At 44.0% G+C, this 20,338-nt stretch overlaps 1 protein-coding gene and 2 non-coding genes across 3 annotated transcripts in view; all 3 read left to right on the top strand.

Moving 5' to 3' along the window:
- LOC119371880 (Golgi apparatus protein 1) overlaps window positions 1-9,496 on the top strand; it is an 85,469-nt gene extending 75,973 nt beyond the window's left edge. The window contains exons 19-23 of the mRNA XM_037642333.2: window positions 3,668-3,805; window positions 6,518-6,610; window positions 6,705-6,825; window positions 7,403-7,509; window positions 7,616-9,496. Coding sequence (XP_037498261.1) covers window positions 3,668-3,805; window positions 6,518-6,610; window positions 6,705-6,825; window positions 7,403-7,509; window positions 7,616-7,783 — 627 coding nt within the window. The 3' untranslated portion in view covers window positions 7,784-9,496. The remainder of the gene's footprint in view (window positions 1-3,667; window positions 3,806-6,517; window positions 6,611-6,704; window positions 6,826-7,402; window positions 7,510-7,615) is intronic.
- A 4,689-nt stretch (window positions 9,497-14,185) lies between these two features.
- On the top strand, window positions 14,186-14,257 carry Trnae-uuc (transfer RNA glutamic acid (anticodon UUC)). The gene has a single exon. It is a non-coding gene; the product is annotated as a tRNA-Glu (tRNA).
- A 7-nt stretch (window positions 14,258-14,264) lies between these two features.
- Window positions 14,265-14,336, top strand: Trnaq-cug (transfer RNA glutamine (anticodon CUG)). The gene has a single exon. It is a non-coding gene; the product is annotated as a tRNA-Gln (tRNA).
- The last annotated feature ends 6,002 nt before the right edge of the window (window positions 14,337-20,338 follow it).

Here is a 20,338-nt window from a genome sequence, read left to right as displayed (position 1 = left end):
TCGATGCAGCAGCGTCTTTGTACTGTGTTAACACGTGCCTGCCACGCCGATGCAAGCCATGTCCCCGCAATCAGACGTTCTATGAAACAAGACTGAAACTTGGGCTGCGGGTCCGTCATGAAGTCCCATTAAAGGTGGCCGAAGACCCCAAGAGACGAAGCGAACGGTCTAACCGTCTTGGCGAAGGAGCTTGGCCTCTATCTATCGTGTGCAAAATGCTTCGTAAGTCACTTTCACCGCAGTACTTTGGTCGCTTTGGTGTCATGCAGAAAAGCGTAGTAAGATTAGGAAGGGGCTACTAGCGGTTGCGGGGCACAACACATCTGGTTCATTAATTACACACGCGTGCATGCACCGTATATTTACGAGTACAAGTATGATCGTTGACGTCTAAAAACTTTACTGGCAATCATTCCGAGCTGTTTATGACGTCGCTGCGGCCCTGAGAAACACTGAATCAAAACGTATGCCTACTTTCTTTTGTCGCATACTAATTTTCCATGTTTTCTGGTGATACGAATTTCGGATGATACAGTCAAATCCCGCTACAACGAAATTGACGGGACGCGCGAAAAAGTTCGTTGTCGCGGAATTTCGTTGCAGCGAAATTTCATCTATATACCACAAAAGTTAGGAATATCTGATGATCATGACTCGTCCTTTGGTCCCAGCAAGCGCATGCATTGTCCTTTGCATTTAACTGTCGCTAACTCGGACGTACTTGGCTGCACACTGATTGAATGTATTTTATTGCGTATAACACGCACAAAATATACAGAAAATTTAGCGCTAAACTCGGGGTGCGGGTTATACGCGAATTTCGTTGCGCAAGTTGGCTTCACGGCAACGCAATAAAGGCGGCTTTGCGTCAATAGGCGAGTTATACACGTGGGTTATACACGAGCAAATACGATATGCAGGCTACCCTCGAAGCGTGCCGAGCGCGTAGCGCCGCGAAGGAGCGTGCCAAAGTTCGGTAGAGGCTAAGTGAAAACGAAGTGCCGAAGCTCCGCACTACCACAGTCATAAGCGAGAGAAAGGAAAGTCGAAACGCTTCGTGTCGTTTTACGACTTTGTTGCCTTTAATCTTTCTTCCGGTGTGTTAGCTGCGTACTTCAGCATATTCGCTATCGATAATCGCGACGATAGCGACGGCGGTCTCTGCCGCGGTTTTCTGCGCAGCGCTTCCGGCAAACGGTAGCGACGGTAGTTCCGTTTTCAATCTGTGCGCGCTGGCCGTGCATGTGCCTTCAGAACTGCGTCGTTGCTATCTCTGATCGCGTTCTACCGTGGTTTTGGCCGCAGCATTGCATTGAGTCGGTGCGCGTACGTTCGATGGATGCGCGCGTACTTTCGTGGTCGCCCGTGGTCGCGTCGACACGACCGCATTTGTATCACAGCGGTTGCGGCAGAATGCAGTTACGCTTGGACTAGGTGCGCGCTGGCGGCGCGTGTGCCTTCAAAACGCCATGGATGTCATTCACGATCGCAGGGCTTGTGAAGTCTAGCAGTAGTTTTGTTTTGAGTGCTACGTCAAAACAATGGCGGGAGTTCATCAAAGATTCTTCCGCGGCCCGCACGCGCATAAAATCCGCCGGCAGCATCATGATGGATGGACGATCTGTCGCAGAGCATCTCAATGGCGAAAAATTTACCGGGATGTGCGTGAGGTGGCAGAAAGCATGTCTCCGATGAAGACACGGGTCTTGCGATGCGGCCGCACGGCTCTGGCAACGAGAAATGGTCGAATTTCTAGCGGAATTTCGCGGCAATCCTAGGCAAGCTCCTTTTCCTTATGTGGTGGCACTTGCGAAAACTTCGTTCAAGCGGAAATACCCAGAAAAAGTATTCGTTATGACGAGACATTTTTCGCATTGTTTTCTATGGGCGGCTGACGGGGAATCGAAAATTATTCGTTGTGGCGGAAATTTCGTTGTAGCGGTATTCGTTATAGCGGGATTCGACTGTACGAATATTTTTGGTAACCCCGCGAGATTCGTATCACCGAGGTTTTACTGTATTGCCGTTTTAGACGTCATACATTGAGCTTTCACTCTGACATAAATTGTTATTTGCCTTTAGTGTCCCTTTAAAGCCTGTAGGGAGCATATCCCGCTTCATCCCTCAGTGTTTTTAGGTTTTGACTCGTTCTTTCATCAAAAAGCAGTTAAATCTATTTTTGATGACGTGCGCACTTTGAAAGTCATTTACACGTGAGATTCGTAGCGCATCCCCTTCAAGAGGATGCTGCTACGAGACTGTCATATTTTTATGCACTATCTTCCGGGCCCTTGCCCGCAAGGGTCCTTGTGAGGCAGTAGTGCCAAGTATCGTTTTACGTTCTTAGTGTATTTCTTCCATAGTATCGTTGTCTTTTTTTTTTAATTCATCAAGCACATTTCGCATCACTCTTGTGATTTTAATAATTATATGTTTCACACACCTTTAGTGCACAGAATTTTAGGCCCTTATACATCCACTTTACATTATCATTGATCACAACCGATATCATGACTTGGTGCTGGCCATCACTGGTCCTTGCGCCATTAAGCCCCATATATCACTATCACATCAGTTTCAACAGCGTTCTTGCACGCACACATTCGACAGAGCAAAATAGCTAGCTAGCGGCAACCTCTACTGTCTTCGTTAACTGCAGAAAAAGTAGATAACACAGTATAAAAGCAAAATATATGAGAACGGATACCACCTCAAAAAAATAAACCCTACAGGCACTGCAATGTGTGTGTGCATTGTCTACAACCTGTGACGTGAACGTGAAACGTCTATAACCTGTGAGACATGACATACCCAACAGGCATGGGTGTGCTGTTCTGTTCATGGAAGGAAGCTTCACGGCACATAGGAAGAGAAGAGAGAAAGAAAAAAACATGACTGTTTGCCACCTCTTATATCACACTATCTTGCAAAGTGGAACAGGCTTTAGGTGTTACCACTAAAAGTAATGACAGCTGAGGCTCAAGTCCTCAAGCGCTGCTTGCGCTTCTTCTTTCCGTTAAGTCTCCAGAAAGATAACAGTGAGCATTCATCATGTAAAGGTATAGAAAGCTGGGCAAGTTGGTATGAATTTATTTTGGGAAATTTCCAGCACGCACACAACAGACAACTCGTTCCTCATTTCTTTTTGGCATCTGCTGGCCAGAAAACTTATGTTCTAGAATTGTCAAGCCAAAGAAAAACTGAACACATGCCGAAAGTGCCTCACAGTGGATGGAGCAACCCGAGAAAAGTGAATGTGCTCTGGCTGGCTCTGGGAGCCTGCGGGTAGCCAGTAGTGGAAAATCAGAGACCCAGTGTTACTGGCTTGCCCAGCATGAGTGCAGAAAGATGCCTGCTTTGGTCAGGTAGTTCATATTCCCAAGAAAGTGAATGTATAAATTGCAGACTGTACCCAAATGAAATATTTCATTAATCTAACTTGCACATTTAAGATCCTCTTTTTTTCTCTCTCTCTCCCTATGTCACTGTTTGCAATGAGTTCTTAATGTTGGAAAAGTTCTGCATAACCCTCTTACTTTTAGAAATGTCACATGTGGAGCAATGTGGATCTCCTCTCTTAAGTTCATTGTTCCCTTCAGCATACCTACAGATTTTGTGCATTGTATATCAGATATAAAAGTGTGTGTGTTTTATCCTGCCTTTGTAGGTAATTCAGTGCCTCAAGACACAATTTGTTCGACATCAGCTGACGAAAACCTGTGAGCCTGTGGTGATGGGCATAGTGCGTGATGCAGCACTTGACTATCAGCTCGATCCTGTCCTGGCAAGAGCATGTACTTCTGAGGTCTGTAAACACTTTTTACCTTGGAATAGCAGTCTTGTTAACACATACAGTAGGCTTCCTGACTTATGGAGGGGATGCTTAGAAAATTTGATTGGCCTATTAAAAGTACAGTACCAGAGACATGGTTGAAATAAAGTTACTGCTGTGCTGCTCGTGTAAGGCACACAATTTTTTTTTCCAAATTTTTCACCAGGCTAACTGCGTTCAGACTGCAAAATAGCAATGCAACACATATAGTCACGTACCGATTTTTTGTTTGTGAACAATGCTGCAGAAATGGTCTGCATAATTGGGCAGTCAGGAAAATCAAATACCTGTACAGACTTTTGCTCAGTGTTAAGTTCCATTAAAACACAATTTACCTAAAACTTCGTGATGCCTTTGGTCGTGGTTGTGTTGTGCGTTTGCCTATCATGTAGCCTGATGTGCATTGCAGATCATCATAAAGTGTAGGTACTGTGCATGCTGCCTTGCCCATCACGCTGTCAGTTCAGTTTGTGATGCAAAAAGTTTTTTCTTTATTCCCACACACGAGCCTGGTGGGCATTCACATGAGTTTAATATGCATTTGTGATAGTTGTCAGACCCGAGGTCCGCTTCACCATTGTGATTATCAGTCAAGCCTGTGCACATGATCTCACGCACACTTTTTAAGAGTAATCTTCGGTGTCACACTCAAAATTACAATTTGGTGCCAAGTGCGCAATGCAGTGGTGATGAAGTTTTAGCGGAGTACACCAGTGGCATAGGCAGAAATTTTTTTCAGGAGTCTCCCTGTACAGTATGCCTCATAATTATGTATGAAGGAAAGAAGATTACTTTTAAGGGCTCGTTTTTTCTTTGTTAGACACAATATTAATGAGAACTAACAGACAATAATGCCAAGGAAAGTATAGGGGATATTATTTGTAGTAATTATGATATAAATGTGAAGAAAGTAAAGTGGACGAAAGGATGACTTGCCACTGGCAGGGACCAAACCTGCGACCTTCAAATAATGCATCCGATGCTCTGCCACTGAGCTACGGTGGCTGTCATCCTCCCGTCCACTTTATGGGGTATATATGTGCATTTAAACCTAGGAGTGTTAGTCAGCACCAATCGCAGCCATGGCGGCATTATTGTCTGTTAGTTCTCATTCATAATTACATTGTGGTTTTAGCATGCAAAACCCCAGAGAAACAAATTCTCTGGGGTTTTGCGAGCATCGTTAACTTTAGCTCCGTATGGACCTTATTACTCTGCAATTTGTTGGCATTGCAGTGAAAGCAGAATTTGTGCCAAGCCTTGCCACAGCCTTCAAAATGCAGTTCCTCTAACGAACTGTCTTGTTCACCACTGCACCAAGTTATTTAATTAGAGCATGAATTTTATCCACCACTTGGTGCTCATACTAACAATGATTAGTAATCATGCATTTCATCCATTGAGCACACCCATGTCAGTCCTAACTTTAGTGATTGGAAGTACTGTACCGTTCAGTTTTTCACCTCTTTATAATTGTGGCTTTTCATGTAAAAGCAACATCGACAACGACCATGTAGTATATGCGTTCCACAGCATGCACGTTGGATGGACCCCAAGCGAGACGTAGACATTTTTCTTTCAAAGAATTTGTATGTTGCATAAGAGGTAGGAGATGAAACATGGATTTTCTAATAAAGCGAATAAAGCATTCTGTTTATATTTGCAAAGACAAGGGTGTGATAACTGTGCTACCTGCCTGGACAGGTTGGTGACAAGGTGTGTGTTATCTGCCTAATTTGATGCTCTACCTTTTGAATGCACTTCGTGTTGCCATGCTTGTTTATTGTTTGGAGGCCTTTGGAAAATATGCATGTGTCTGATTGGCTAGTGCTCTGTTAGGGGTACGAAATAGCAAAGCTTTGCCTTACATGACCAAAACATGTTAGTATTACTAAGGTTGGTTTTACTTTTTATATAGCAAATTAAAACATTGCTTTAACAAAAATTTCAGTTAAACAAAGTCATTAAGAAGTTTTTGCTGACATTATGTTGGGCCATGTGCACAAATGTTTCAGTTAACGGAACTCTCTAGTATAAGCCAACCTTTCAACTCTCATTTGACCTGATTTATGAGGTTGGTGGCTTTAATACTGCTCAGAAACACCAACTTTCACTTAAAAAATACTGCTTTGTTTTTGTGATTGCATGGGCCACTTCAATGGGCCTTGAATTTCCCTGAAGTTGTAATAGATTTAATAGTTGTAATGTAATAGATAGACCTGTAATTGAAATATCTAAGTGAAGTTCCAGTCACAACTGTCTCCTCTTTTTTTTTTATATATATTAGTGAAGCTTCACTGCAATGCAGTAGGTTAAACATGTCGTGTTTTTTTTTATTAATGCATTGTTTTTAATAATGTTCTCAGCACTAGGAAAAAGAAGCTAGGTCAGTGCTTTGTGCTGTGAATTTTATACGATTAGTGCTACTGAATTGGTTGATTTGTCATAAACACCTAATGAACACTGAAACTTTTGATCTTCAGCCTATGCCTAGATTGTAGGTTTCTGGTGGAGATATTGATGCCAAATTTGTGGCTCATTGAGGAAGTTTATTTGTTAGCCAACCAACCCTTGTATGGCATTCTAAAAACTTGGGCATTATCCAGGTTGCATGTGTGTATGCCATAGTTGACTTGAGTTCCAAAATATTTTTCACTCGGTCCTGAAGCCTCTGTTTACTTTCAGATTCAAAGCTCTTGCAAGGATGATCGTGACATAGAGGAATGCCTAAAGACACATTTCCAGAATCGTGACATCAAAAACCCGGAGTGTAAGAAGGTATGGTTCATGATTTCCAAGGAAGTTCTGTTTTTTGTGTTCCAACTTTTCTTCAAAATTTCAAAATGACTGCAATTCATTCATTTGGTTACAGGAGGTTGCTCGTCTCATACATGAAGGCAAGGCTGACGTTCAGGCTGATCCTATTCTGTACAAAGCATGTTTACATGACATTAAGCATTTCTGCCATGATCTCACACCTGGCCAGGGTCACTGTAAGTACTTGTTACCGTTTCTACACTTCATTCTCGAATTTATCATGGAACAGTCTGCATATTGTCATTGCCATTTCATTATTGTGTGTGAGATGCTAATTTTTTGCAGAGGGTGGGCTGCTTTGCTGTCCCTTCAAGGGACCTGCATTACAGCTTAATCCTTTTCTTAAAGTTCTTTTACATTTTTTAATTTATTGAAACAATTTGGTGTTATCAAAAGATGAAAAGTTTTAGAGCCTTTTAGCACAACTAGTACTTCTTAGACTTCTTTCTTTATGGATATATGACACTAGAACATGCATTGAGTAAGGAGCTTCGAGCTACGGAATTAATGAAGGCAGCTACAGAGAAGTGCTTTAAATTGCATTTCATTGGCGTCATTTTCATCAAATATACATACTGTTCGCATTATGTTCCAGTAACGTTGCATTTAAAATTATTGAAAGAAAAGCTTTACCGAACACAGAATACGCTATAAGGTTGGGATCCACTGTTTCCCAATTTTATTTACGTACTTGCATGTGGCCATGCTTAGGGCTACGGATCCTGAATCCCTTGTTCCTTGTCTCTTCCTTAGTGCTTTCTTGCCTTCTGACGGGTTTAGAGTCGGACACAATTGCCTTGACAGAGGAGTGTCGAACGTTGCTTTCAAAACGAGTGGAAATGTTTGAATATGCCGCTCAGGTAGGTCCACACTGACTTGCATATTGTGAGATAGTAGGAGGTTGTGCAAAGTATCGCCACATTGAATTTTGATGGATTTCTGACTTCCTTACTTTTTTCTGTTTAGGTGGCCCCTGTGGAGTCTATTCGAGATGTGGTGCAACAAATTGCCAACTCTCCTTCACGGAACTACTTTGTAGTGGTAGCCATGGGTGTATTAGGCATCATCTTTGTAGGGGGATTGTTCTGTGGCCGTGTCACCAAGAGACTTCCAGCAAACCTCAAGAACAAATGACATGTGCAATTGGGGAAGCACAAAAGCAACAAAGAGTAAAGGGGTGCAATCTGCCTGCTGGAAGACCTTGCCGTAGCTCCACATAACTGGAGTCACCGCAGCATTGAAGTTCACACGCCTCATCAAAGGCAAGCCAAAGTTTCACCTGTGAACATTGTTGGAGCTGCCTTTGCAAAAGCAAGATTCATTCATGCATAACTTGACAGCCACAGCGTGATGATTTTGTGAGAACAAAGGCCTTTCCTACCTACTCCAACATTGCTGCCATGTCAAACCTAGTTGTGTCACTGGTAGGAATGATTGACTGAGTACCGAAATGTCGAAGTGCTATGTTTGTGGTCCATAATTGCGTTTGTTGTCATATTCATTTTTTTTTCTTTAGTGTTGTCATTTTGGAGTCATAGCGAGTTAGCCTGCTTGCCTGCTTTGAAAATGGTACTTGGTTGGCAGGAATGTTTACACAGTTTTAAAATATTCTTATGTAAATTTGTGCTTTGTATTGAGTGATACCATCACTGAAGTAATATCTCACCCTGGTGGGCATTCTACCAAAAGCTGCATTTTTATCTTTATTATTGTTGCGTCTATTATTGTCACTTGTCTTCTGTTCTTTCAGTGTGTCACCCACAGTCATCTTAGGGCACACTGCAGAAGACCTCTGAATAAGTGTGCAATCAATTTGCGCATGACTTATTCCTAATGTCTCAGAAAGGCCAGGATATTTAGATTTGTTGAATTGTCCTGCTTCACTTTTTTTGTCACCATTCTTTTTTGGTGTTTTATATGAGTACGTATACTTTATATACTCTAATATACGCATATATTGTCTGGCATTCTTGCACATAGCACTGGATATTTAATCAGTGTGGTATCATTTTTATACCTTTTTAACTTAATGCATATTTACAAGCAAAGTTATAAAAACTAGTTTTCTTGCTTCTTTATGCAGAGTATTTCTAGCTTCTTCATTATTGCTTTGGCTTCTTTTAGCTTAACATTTTCAACTCTCTTCTGGTATCCATATTTTCTTAGATGCCCTTAATTACTGCTGCATTAGTGGCGAATATTTAAGAATTGGAAGACCATGTTAACATTTCTGCTGGTATTACATGTCACTTAGATGAAACTGACTACAGCAATATTTCTTCACTAAAAATTATTTTGCACAGTAATCTAGTCTTTACACCACATGCTATTATGTATAATCTAGAATTTTCTTGACATAGTATTGCAGCGTCACCTTGCTAGACATATTGTCGCATTGATTTATTAGGCCTGGTTTGTGCTTTTCTGAAAATTTTCACATTAGGGGCATCAAGTCCTGCTTTCCTGTATGGTACCAACTCATGTCTTTACTTTGCATGTCGTTGGGAAAGAGTTCTGGTCTACAAATATCATGTAGTGAAATATTGAGACTAGTTCAAATCATGGCCCGTCCAGTGCTACGCAGCCATTGGTTATAGGCACAATTTTGTAGCTTTGACCAAAAACTTGTCATTGCTTTCCACAAAATCAAGGAGCTTCAGTGTTGTAAATAATGTTTACAAAGCTTATTGTGTAAAAATTCTTGTCATAAATGCCTTGCATGCCTTTATTTTGGCATGTGTTTGTGTGTGGTACTGTATTAGTGCCTTGTTTATTTGTTCTTAAGAGCTCTCACTTGACTTTGTTTCAAACTTTGTGATGCACTAAAATTGCTTCTTTTTGTCAACACCTCTATGGCATTCCTCTAAATTTTGTTATGTTTCTGTCCGTAATCAGCCAACTCTTGTTAAAGGCATATTCTGCATCAAGTCTCTTACCACATTACTCATTGACTGTAAAATGGGCACATGGCTCTTCCATAACACTTTTCTACCAAGCTTGTGAAAGAAACACAACTGCCTGTGAAATTTCGGGAATGTTACATTGCATGCTGTTAGCAGGGCTGCATCAACATTCACTATTTCAATCAAAGAAAACAGCATGGGAGTGTTTTGAGTGCTAAGAGATGTAACTGAGTTGTGTACTGTTGCACAAATGTTAAGATAGCTATCGTGGAAATTCAAACACCTGTGTACTCTTTTTCTTACTCCGGGTACTGGTCCACAATTTGAAATTGCTGGAACCTTCTATTTGCAAGTGGACTGACAGCAAATGTAATGCTGTCAGTTTCAAACAGCAAACGTAATATCACATTGGACATGTTGCAGGGAGGGACCTTGCCAGTTATGCAAATGTGCAGAAGATTTTACAATTACACTCCAATGGCTGGGCCGTGCCAACAGTTAGATGACCAAAGGTGGCTTCTGAATCAACAGGAATGCTACACACTCAAGCTTTTGATGCACCACACTTTATCAGCATGCATTTGTTACTAAAACTGGTGTCCTGTCATCACTGCGCAAATCGAAAGACTTTTTTTTTTTTTTGGCTCCCTTTGCTATTTCCAACATTTAACACAACTGTACTCAAGTTAATTGCACTGAAAGTGTTTTGGCCTCACTTTAGTGCATTCTTGCTTAGAGGCAGTGCAGCCGAAGAGTCCAGGTGCTGACACACAGTTCTAATGAACTCATGTTCACAGCACAAAGGTGAGAAGCTTTCGTTATTTTGACGTATGTATAGCTTGTGAATAGCTTATGCAAAAAGTATTTAATTACAAAAAGTTTTATTTGAAACACGAGCTCTCCTGGAAATTTGCATATAGAGGAAGAAGGTCTCTTACTACTTATGCCCTTTTTTTTTCCCTTCAGCACAAAGCTGAAAACATGCCTTAGGCAGGGGTGCAACAGCTGTGCCAATTGTGCCAATTTGATACACTTCCTTATTTTTGTGCCAAGCTGAGCCAAAACCGTGAAATTTCTTGAAATCGTGCCACGCTGCGCCAAAATGCCCGACCAGCTTCAAAATTTTCTCAGTTGCGCAAACTTTAGTGAGAAATTGAGGCCGCGTTGGTCATCTGCAGTGTGGGCATCATCCAATATAGACACGCAAACCCTAACCCTAACTCCCCAGCGAAAAAAAAAAGTCATGGTTTCACTGCAAGGATGAAGCAATGAATGCGATAGCAACAAATTGTAATGTTATACGAAGTGAGGCTGGCTGCAAACTCTTGTATCCGATCGCGCGTAACTCTACAAAACTTTGGTGTAATACAATACGGCCGCTCCAGGGAAAGACGCTCATTCTGCACAGTGTTTTCGCATTGAGAGCGCAGCATGTAGAAAGGTATGCGAGCCGCCCGCTGATGGCTGCCGAGATAGCGCGCGCCAGCGATCGCAACCGCGCCCTTACAAAGTGCAAAGTTGCTGCTCGAGGGACACCCCCACCCCTCGCGTCTTTTCATGCTCGTTCAAGACGGGCGGGGCGTTTCCTCTGCTTCGACGGCAGGCCTCCCGAGCGGACTGGTGTTATCGCATGTGCCCTCCGAGCGACGGAAATGGGCCGGCTCGTTTGATCTCCTTCAGCCGCGTTCGTCGCCCGCACTCGCGCGCTTTTACCCGTAGTAGAACATACTACGCGCGGGGCGATGTTACCAATTTGGACTTTTACGGGACATGACTGCAAAAACCCGTCGAGAGTGTCCGTATAATTGCTGTCGCAATAAAAAAAGGACTGGTTCTCAAATTTCCTGATGCTTGTTTTATTGCGCCCAGAACGTTTTTTTAAGCCACTTTTGCCGCAGTACACTGGTGTCCTGTGGAAAAGCGCACTGAGATTTAGAAGGGGTTATTAGTACTAGCTGTCAGGGACAGAGCACATTTTGTTCCTTAATTATTCGTGCACGCGCCGTGTAATTACGAGTATTAGTATGATCGCTGACGTCTAAAAAATTATTGACAATCATTTGGAGCTGCTGTGTACGGCGTTTCTGCGGCCTTGAGAAACAAATAGACAAAAATGAACGCCAGTTTTTTTATTCTCCACCCCCACTTGCTTAACGATGATGATGATGATTTCTGTGGCCCTTGCCTTTGTAACCGTTGATGACGTAATCCCAGATCTTGGCCAAAAATTATAATAAATGTTCACATAAATTAGGTGTGATTACACTAAGTTCTCGTTGGAGCTGTTAAGTGGCTAGCAGCGTCAGCGGCGTCACTCCCGAATTTCGAGGTTGCCAGGTTCGCAGGCCCACATTAGCATTTGCAGTGCCTGTCGAATTATATGACAGGTCCCGCAATTGCTAATGTGGACTTATTGTTCGCACTATGGGGTGGCTCAACACACTGCTGTTATTGAGAAAGCAGTGTTAACGTGCACTGTGCACGAGTCCGCTGATGCTGAATGGTTCGTACGTATTTTTGTTTTCTTTTCTATAAGAAAGCCTTCTTTGTTATACTGCTCCAAATTTAGGATTTCGTGTTAAAAAATTCAGTTTTTTTTCGTAATTTGCTCCAAATCCTATTTCGGCTGTTGCACCCCTGCTTAGAGGGCCTTTCACTAGATTTGGTCATTGAAAACATGCAACAGTGTGCATATTGATCGCACACTGGTAGTCGCTCCTGTAAAGTGTAAGGCCAAATTATGCTACAGGAACCTGCTAAATAGAGAGCTTTAGTTTGTCCACAACTTATTGCCGTTTGCAGATCACTGAGTTGTTGGAGGCGTAGATGTGAGAGGACCATGTAAAACTTCTGTAGCTACCTTATGGCGGCCAGGTTGGTGGCATGTCTCAATACTAAACCAGGCAAACACCAAGTCTCCTACCTTTCTGCATGTAAATTTCTGGCAGTGCCGTAATCTTTTCTTAAACTGTTCTTTCAACAGAAAAGTCACAGTTTCGCCGCAACGGCGAAGCAATGAATGCGATAGCAATAAATTGTAATGTAACGCGAAGAACGGATAGCAGCTCGAAATTGCCAGCGCGTCGCTCGAGCCCAAAGGACACACGAAAAGAACGCACACAGGACGAGCGCGAACTAATGCGTCACAGCTCGACACTTGAAGCGCACTGCTCAAACATAAAGCAGGACGCACGAAACGAACGAACAGGTACACACAAGACGAGCGCGAACTAATTGTCACAGTTGTTGCTTATTTCTGTTTGAACAGCGCGCTCCATTCGCAAACGCGGTCGCTGCAGCGAGCGAAGCGAAGCACCCCACCGGCCGCCCCTTCTTTCCTCGAGATAAGCGCACGAAAGCGACCACGTCCTGTAGAGCGAAGAGCAACGGCGTTAGCAGGAGCGGGGCGACGATCTTTAAAGCGCGCCACACGCGCGCACGTCGCGCCATCTATGTGGCCACTAAGAAAGCATGCTGAATTACATGGTGTATATAAATAGCTCGCCGTTAGCAAGCTGAAAGACGGTGCTGTCGTGGCCTAAGGCCTAACGCGGCGGGCTGCAAAGCGAGAGGGCGCCCGTTCGATTCCGCGCGTCGGAATTTCTGAATTATTTTTCTTTGGGCTTATATATATATATATATATATATATATATATATATATATATATATATATATATATATATATATATATATATATATATACACTTATACATATACGGTGAATGACGGCGACGGGGACGGACATTTTCCAGCCGAGACTGTCCATATAATTGCTATCGCAATAAAAAGCAGCGCAAACGCATAGTTCTGTAGGAGAAAAGCTCGGCGTATGTGGCAAGAGATAAATCGGGATCATTTCCGGAACACGTTACGATTTCTTTTCAGATTTCGCAACGATATTTTAAATATGGGGGATCACGACGCATGAAAAGAAAGAAAACGAAACGACCGACAAGCTTCACAGCACTTTTGTCATTTCGTATTCGTCTCTTGCGCTGCGCCAGGCTGATTCCAGCTGACTATGATGAATCCACACCATTTTGTCCACTTTCCTGCTGTGAAATATGAAGGTCCTGATCCAGCTACATTCTCGAAACTCTTGACGTGAACGAAAGATATGCCAGCGTGCCTTAATGTTTTAGCATTAACTCCTTGCTTAGGCGTAGGCAGAATTTTTTTTCGGTGGGGCTGCGTGGGGGGCACCTCCTTGATCCGACATTGGGCCTGGGCAGATAAGTGGGGTCGAGTGTCATCTTGTGCTCTGTATCCCACGGGGAAAAAAAAATCGGGGGGGGGGGGGGGGGGGGGGTGGCACGGGCCCGGTGTGCCCCGCCCTCTGGCTCCTTGTGCTTCATTAAAGTATTCAATTCAAAAACTGCATGGGAGTATCAAACAGTAAACAAAACTTCGAGAGCAGATAACACATTTAACGCTGTGTGAAGCACGTACGCATGGTCTTGCTGAGGAGACACAATGAGATTCCGACGGCAGGATCTTTACTGCGACGTGTCTCGCCCAAAATTGCGAACATGAAGTAGTTTGAGGCCCTTCGTTAATTCGAACTGTACAACGCCTGTAGTATTTAAATGCGACTGCGCGATGTTCTCGATATTAAATGGGTTGGCGGGCATCTCCGGCGTGGTCTAGTGGCTAGGATATCTGGCTTTCACCCAGAAGGCCCGGGTTCGATTCCCGGCGTCGGAAGTTGTGTGGTCTCATGGTGTAATGGTTAGCACTCTGGACTCTGAATCCAGCGATCCGAGTTCAAATCTCGGTGAGACCTTTTTTTTTTCCTTCAAGCCATCAAGCTGTACTGTTTCTAGTTCAGAAAATTAAAGTACCGCTTGCGTTCGCAAGTGGCACTTTTGAAAGCTTCATGCAAATTTAATAAAATTTATTTAGGGTGCATTTTTGTCAAGCCTTGGGAAATTTGTATTTTTCGATGTTTGAAAGTTTCATCATATCTTAATAAACTTGTTGTGGCTGCGTTTAAGTCTTTGGAAATCTTGAATTTTTGAATTTTCGAAAGTTTCATCCCGTTGTAATAAACTTGTTGTGGGTGCCGAGGAGGAGCAAGTTACAAAAGCTAGCAGCATTTTTCCACCGTGGGATTTGGAACCGCAACGTTCATCGACATGCAGATCGCGCTCTTGCTGCTTGTTCGGGTTACACAAAGTCATATCCGTTTATAATTCGTAAACTTCTGCTAGTCGTGCCGGTTCCTGCCATTCTAGCAAGTGCGACGGTCCATTGTCACAAGGGGGCTTTGTGAGCGTGGGCAAAAATAACCGTTCATTTTTTAACGGAGTGTTGTTTCTGATGATGCTGTTGCTACTTTCAGGCGATGTTGAGAAAAATCTTCGCCCTCGTGACACTGATAACTTACTCAAGAACATCCAATATCCCCAAGCTACCATTTTAAGTAAACTAGATTCCACTGATGCAAGATTTACGAGATATGAAGCTTTAGTGGCGGAGATGGGCAAGAATTTAAGCAACACTGAGTGAGAGTCAGATGAAGGAAGTTACACTCTAAGAAAAAAAGGTGTCCCTTGACTCTTCTTTGCTACACATGTCACTCTCACATTTATAACTCTCTTTAGAGAGTCACGTTGACTCTCTTTAGGAGAGTCGCAGGACGCACGACTTTCCAAAAGAGATATTTTTCAAACATTTCAAGTAAACACGCGCATCGCGTGCAGAATGCCATCACAATCAACGACGCCACACGTGGCAGCTCTAGAAGCCGCGGGCGCGCCACAAATTCGAAGAAACAATTTCTTCTCCGCTCCGGGCCCTTCCGGTTTGCCTAGTGAAATGTGTGACGTCAGCGTGTTGAATCTGTGATGCGGTATGCAGACGATGCTGCGATTGGTCGAACAAGAACCTACGACTTCCGGTTAGTCTGCAAGCAGATGCCCGCGCTCCTTGCTGTTCTTCGTCGTGTTGCCCGCGTGTGCGCGCTTGCGAATCGGCAACTGCGGCCCGTAACGCAACTGCCAAATCGCTAGCGTACTAGCGCAGTCACGCCTAGCGGTCTGATAATCTACGTGGACTGAATCCGACAGTGTCTTGCGACGGCTTCTCACGCATCAGTGTGCGGCTGCAAAAGCGCCGACTGGAAAAACGAAAAGATGCGACACGTGTCACCGTATACGGGTCCATCATGTTGACGATCCTTTGAAGGCGTGCGCGCAACACAGGGTCCACACCGGCACAATTCGTACGAGCACGGGCCGGCACGGGGCCGCGTCTCGTGCGCGCGGGTGGCAGGAGACGGTAGTAACGGTAGGTGGGGTAAAGCGTTCGGTTCACCCATATAGCCGCTTAAAACCGGCTTGACTTGGCTTGAAGTGTATAAGTAGATGGCGGCAGAGTAGCGTTCAGGCCGCCGTTTATTTCTGCGTGGTGTGGTGGGTGTTGGCAGAGAAGGCACTACTGGTGTTGGTTTTGAGCGTGAACTGTGTGCGCGCGAACCGCCTCTGGCCGTGGTGTAACCACGTGTAACCGTGGGGACGTGGTCGCGTTGTGTAGAGTGTTGCGGAAAGTTATTCATGTGCAAGTCGTTGCCGCTTTTGTTTCTGCGATGTCCCCGTGTTCAGTGGACCGCCGCCAAATCTATAAGCAACGATAACGAGCGTGAGATAAAGGCCATGTGTTATGCGATTTGTGAATGTCTGTAATAATTGGTTCTTGATGGAGAGGAAGAACGGAGTGTCTAGCGTTACGTCTAGACGTAACTATAGGAGCCGTTGCAGTTACGTCTGGACGTAAGAATAACAAGTCTTAAAGTTACGTCCAGCGTGAGATTAGACGCGCCGAACCGATCGGCTCTAGTGGCGCAGCGGGCTAGTACGTGTCGTACTCAGATCTGCGAGGACGTTGGTTCGAACCTCGCTGTTGTCCTTCTCTCTTTTTTTTTATTAAGTGCTCCACGGGCGCCGTAATATTTTTGTTTAAGGAAATCGCCTTGGTGGCAGCGGTGGACGCCCCAGCCTACGTCGTTGGCGCTCCGTACTCTTGCTGTAGTGACACGAGCCACTCGAGCAAAACAGTGGAGCGACGACGGCGCACCGCGAAGCGACAGCGTCCCAGTGACACGAGCCAACCACTGAGACTGGCAAGATAATTATTAAACTTAAGTGCGCATTGTGAATCACACGGTGGACGTAACTTTATCAGCTGATTATGGCTCCATGCGTCGTCTGCTAGCCACACCGTGTTCGCTAGTGTGCGAACGTCCTGCGCGCGTCCTCAGAGGGCAGCCTATTCCGTTGTGTTAGCACAGCATCAAATGCTTGTACGTATGTCTGCACGATATAAACAAGCATTTCCATTTCCAAGGCTTGTATGCAGACTAATAAGTGAGGAAGACACGCAAATTGGGCGAGTTGGTGAGATTCCATGGTAAAAATATAAAGCAGCGCTTTTTTAAACACAAGACGAAGGAATGGAGGGACACATATATACGTCTCTTCTTTCCTTCGTCTTGTGTTTAAAAAAGCGCTGTTTTATATTTTTATTAAGTGAGTGCATGCACGTGTCGGTATGGAGGTGTGAATGCAGAATTTTTGAGACACAATTATTATTTTATCTTAATACCCACAGCGCCCATACAGGCATTACAGTGGGGGGGAGGGGGTGTACAGAAGGACAAACATGAAAGTTGCAGGTGCAAATGAAAATGTAGATTATTCTACGCCGACACAAACGTACACAGCTGCGTCGAACACAGCTATAGCATCAAAAATGTCGTATACATTGGGAAACCATCTAAAATAAACAGAAAGCACAGTGATAATAGTTAATGGCAATGCGAACAGTAATTACAACAAAGCGCGGCAGTGGTAAATATATAGTACAGCACAAGATGCAAAGGAAGCACTAAAAGAAAACAACACAGTTTACAAATGGGATACAGTATAGATCATGGTGATTACCAGGCGTACGCATGATTTCTTTTAAGGCTCAGTGGTCAAAAGATTCAATCATTTTTATTGCAGAAAAGAATGCGTCATTAGACGAAATTCCTACAATTGTGGAAGGAAATCGATTCCACTGACTGATAGTTCTGGGAAAAAAAGAGTTGCTGAAGGACGATGTATTGCATTTATATATTCTCTTATCTTGTGTTCGTGATCTTTGCGTGCTGATGTGTAGTGAGGCCGGTTAATGTATACGTCACGGGGAATTCGAGTATGAAAATAATATATGCTGTGTAATAGCTTCAGTCGAAATGACGCTCTTCGCATGCTGCAGAGACTTCCATTTAATATCGCCTTAGATTCCGTTGCACTAAACTGTCTGTCATACATGGGTATATTAAGCACATATCTTGCCGCCATGGACTGAACTTTTTCTAATCTTTCTTTGTTTGATGCTGTTGAAGGGTCCCACACGCAGCCAACACCAGTCTAGGTGGTGTTGACGCAGCACGCGTATTCCAGCACTGATCTTACGTATGTTTTATGTAATAACTCCCGGGTTTGCTGTGGAAATGCACGTGTATTTCGTCGCAAAAATCCCAAACTCCGACAAGCTTTACCTACAGTATAATCCACATGCCGACTCCATGATAAAGAGGGGCGAAAGTAAACGCCTAGGTATTTGTATTCGCACACCATTTTTACCGGTGAGCAGTTTATAGTGTATTCGAATTCACCTGGACTTTCTTTTTTCTGGTGAACCCTTATGCACACCGTTTTTTTAAGCTTCAGTTTCATTTCCCATCGCTCACACCATGCGTTTATCGCACATAAGTCGTTTTGGATCACTGATCAGTCGGTTTCAGAGGTAATTTTGCGGTATAATATGCAGTCGTCTGCAAATAGCCTAATATGATATTGTACGTTTTCGTTAATCTCATTGATATAAAGTAAGAAAGAAGGGGTCCCAGAACCGATCCCTGAGGCACCCCTGACGTAACATCAGTTATTGCAGACTGTTCGCCGTTTCAACTACGCATTGTCGCCTCTCACGTAAATATCAGCAACCCATGCAATAACTTGGGGATTAATGTCAAGCTGGACAGTTTTTGCAGTAATAAGTAGTGCGAAACGGTTGTCAAACGCTTTCTGAAAGTCGAGGAAAATACAATCAACCGAAGAGTTATCGTCCAGTGCTGCTGCTAAAACATGTGTGAACTCTACCAGAATTGTGTGACGCACGATAGTTCATGTCAAAATCCGTGCTGGTTTGAGTTCAATAAAGAATTACTATCTATATGCTTAACAATGGCGGTATATAAAACGTGTTCAAGAATTTTGCAGCACACAGAAGTGAGTGAAATGGGGCGGTAGTTATTGATAACGTTGCGCGGGCCAGATTTATGTATAGGAGCAACCAATGCCATTTTCCAATCAGTCGGGAGAGAACTGTGTTTTAAGGACTTTTCGTAAATGACTGTTCGCAATCTCGTGAAGTGTTGGCGATTTAGAAATCCTTGTGATACCAAGCATGAACTATAGTCTGCAAAGGCCGGTTAGCAGTAAAAAAGACCTCAAGTCACGCACTTCTAGAGAGGTACACGGAATCATGCAAACAGAAAAGCAGAGTGCACAGAGTTCCACTTCAACTAATAATTACACAGAAATACAGGCTTTTTTTTTTTTTGTAGCCGCTACAGCAAGAAGTGTATTGGTTCAGTCGCACAACACCATTTATATTGTAATATGGGCAAAACACAACCTATATAAGCACGTACAAATAAAGCAAGAAAAAAAAACATCGAGCACAGTGGAAAACACGACTGTCGCCGAAGGCCAGTACCCCATTGATTGGCGGATTGCACTTCTCACACACGTAATAGGACGGCTTCGTGCATTAATGTGGCAATTGAGGGCGTATATACCACCATTGGGCTGTACTCAGCGCGCTTTCTTGGATATGTGCAACACTTAATTGGATATGTGCCGCCGACCGCCCATCCTACTACACTGCTAACGCCGCGACGGTGAGCCCAACCTCGCACCAATGTGTTGCGAGTAGGCCTAGTAAGGCTGCACCAACATAACTGGACGGAAGGAGGCTTTCTAAAGACAACATTTATGTGTACACACGCGGGGCAGCTGTACCGATACGTAACCCTAGTGGACGTGTGATACATCAACACGGGCACGCAAACCGTACTTACATCAAGTTCGATGGAGACCTGCAGTTATTTCACTTTTATTTCACTAACCGTGATTGCCCCAAACTGAGGTTGACCGCCTCAACGAAGCTAAGGAAAAGGCAGCACCCGAGACGATGGCTGAAGGCAGCGTGGCTCTGGCGGAGGCCGAAATTAACGTCTTCCTAAAGTGCGTCTGCTGGTCTGTCTCGACAACAGAGCTGCTGATACGCGAAACAGTCCGCAAACGCACGTCTCAATACATAAGTGATGCTGGTAAATCGGTGATACGACAGTGATACTGAATGTATGGCCGCTTAATTCAGCGAGCGGCCGTGCTGAACGTTACAGTTACAGTGGATAGGTGTAAACGTCTAACCTTTCACACCGACCACAAGGTGACCACCCCTAACTTACGTCAAATATTCTCAGGGACAGTAGATTGCAAACAGCAAGGAGTTGTTTTAGTCTGCGCATAGGACGCGTAACCACGGAGGCAGAATTGCACCGTGGACAGTTACGTCTGGGCCAGGGCGTAGCCAAAGGGGGGGGGTTCAAACCCCCCCGAAATTTGTGACAAACGCACGCACGAACATACATAAAGTATGGTTGAACCCCCCCCCCCCCCCCCCCCGAAAAAAATTTCTGGCTACGCCCCTGGTCTGGGCGTAACGATT

The sequence above is a fragment of the Rhipicephalus sanguineus genome, chromosome 1 (assembly GCF_013339695.2).
Source record: "Rhipicephalus sanguineus isolate Rsan-2018 chromosome 1, BIME_Rsan_1.4, whole genome shotgun sequence".
Classification (NCBI taxonomy): Eukaryota; Metazoa; Arthropoda; class Arachnida; order Ixodida; family Ixodidae; genus Rhipicephalus; species Rhipicephalus sanguineus.
Note: the sequence above shows the minus strand (reverse complement) of the source record. Positions and strands in the feature narration are given on the sequence as shown.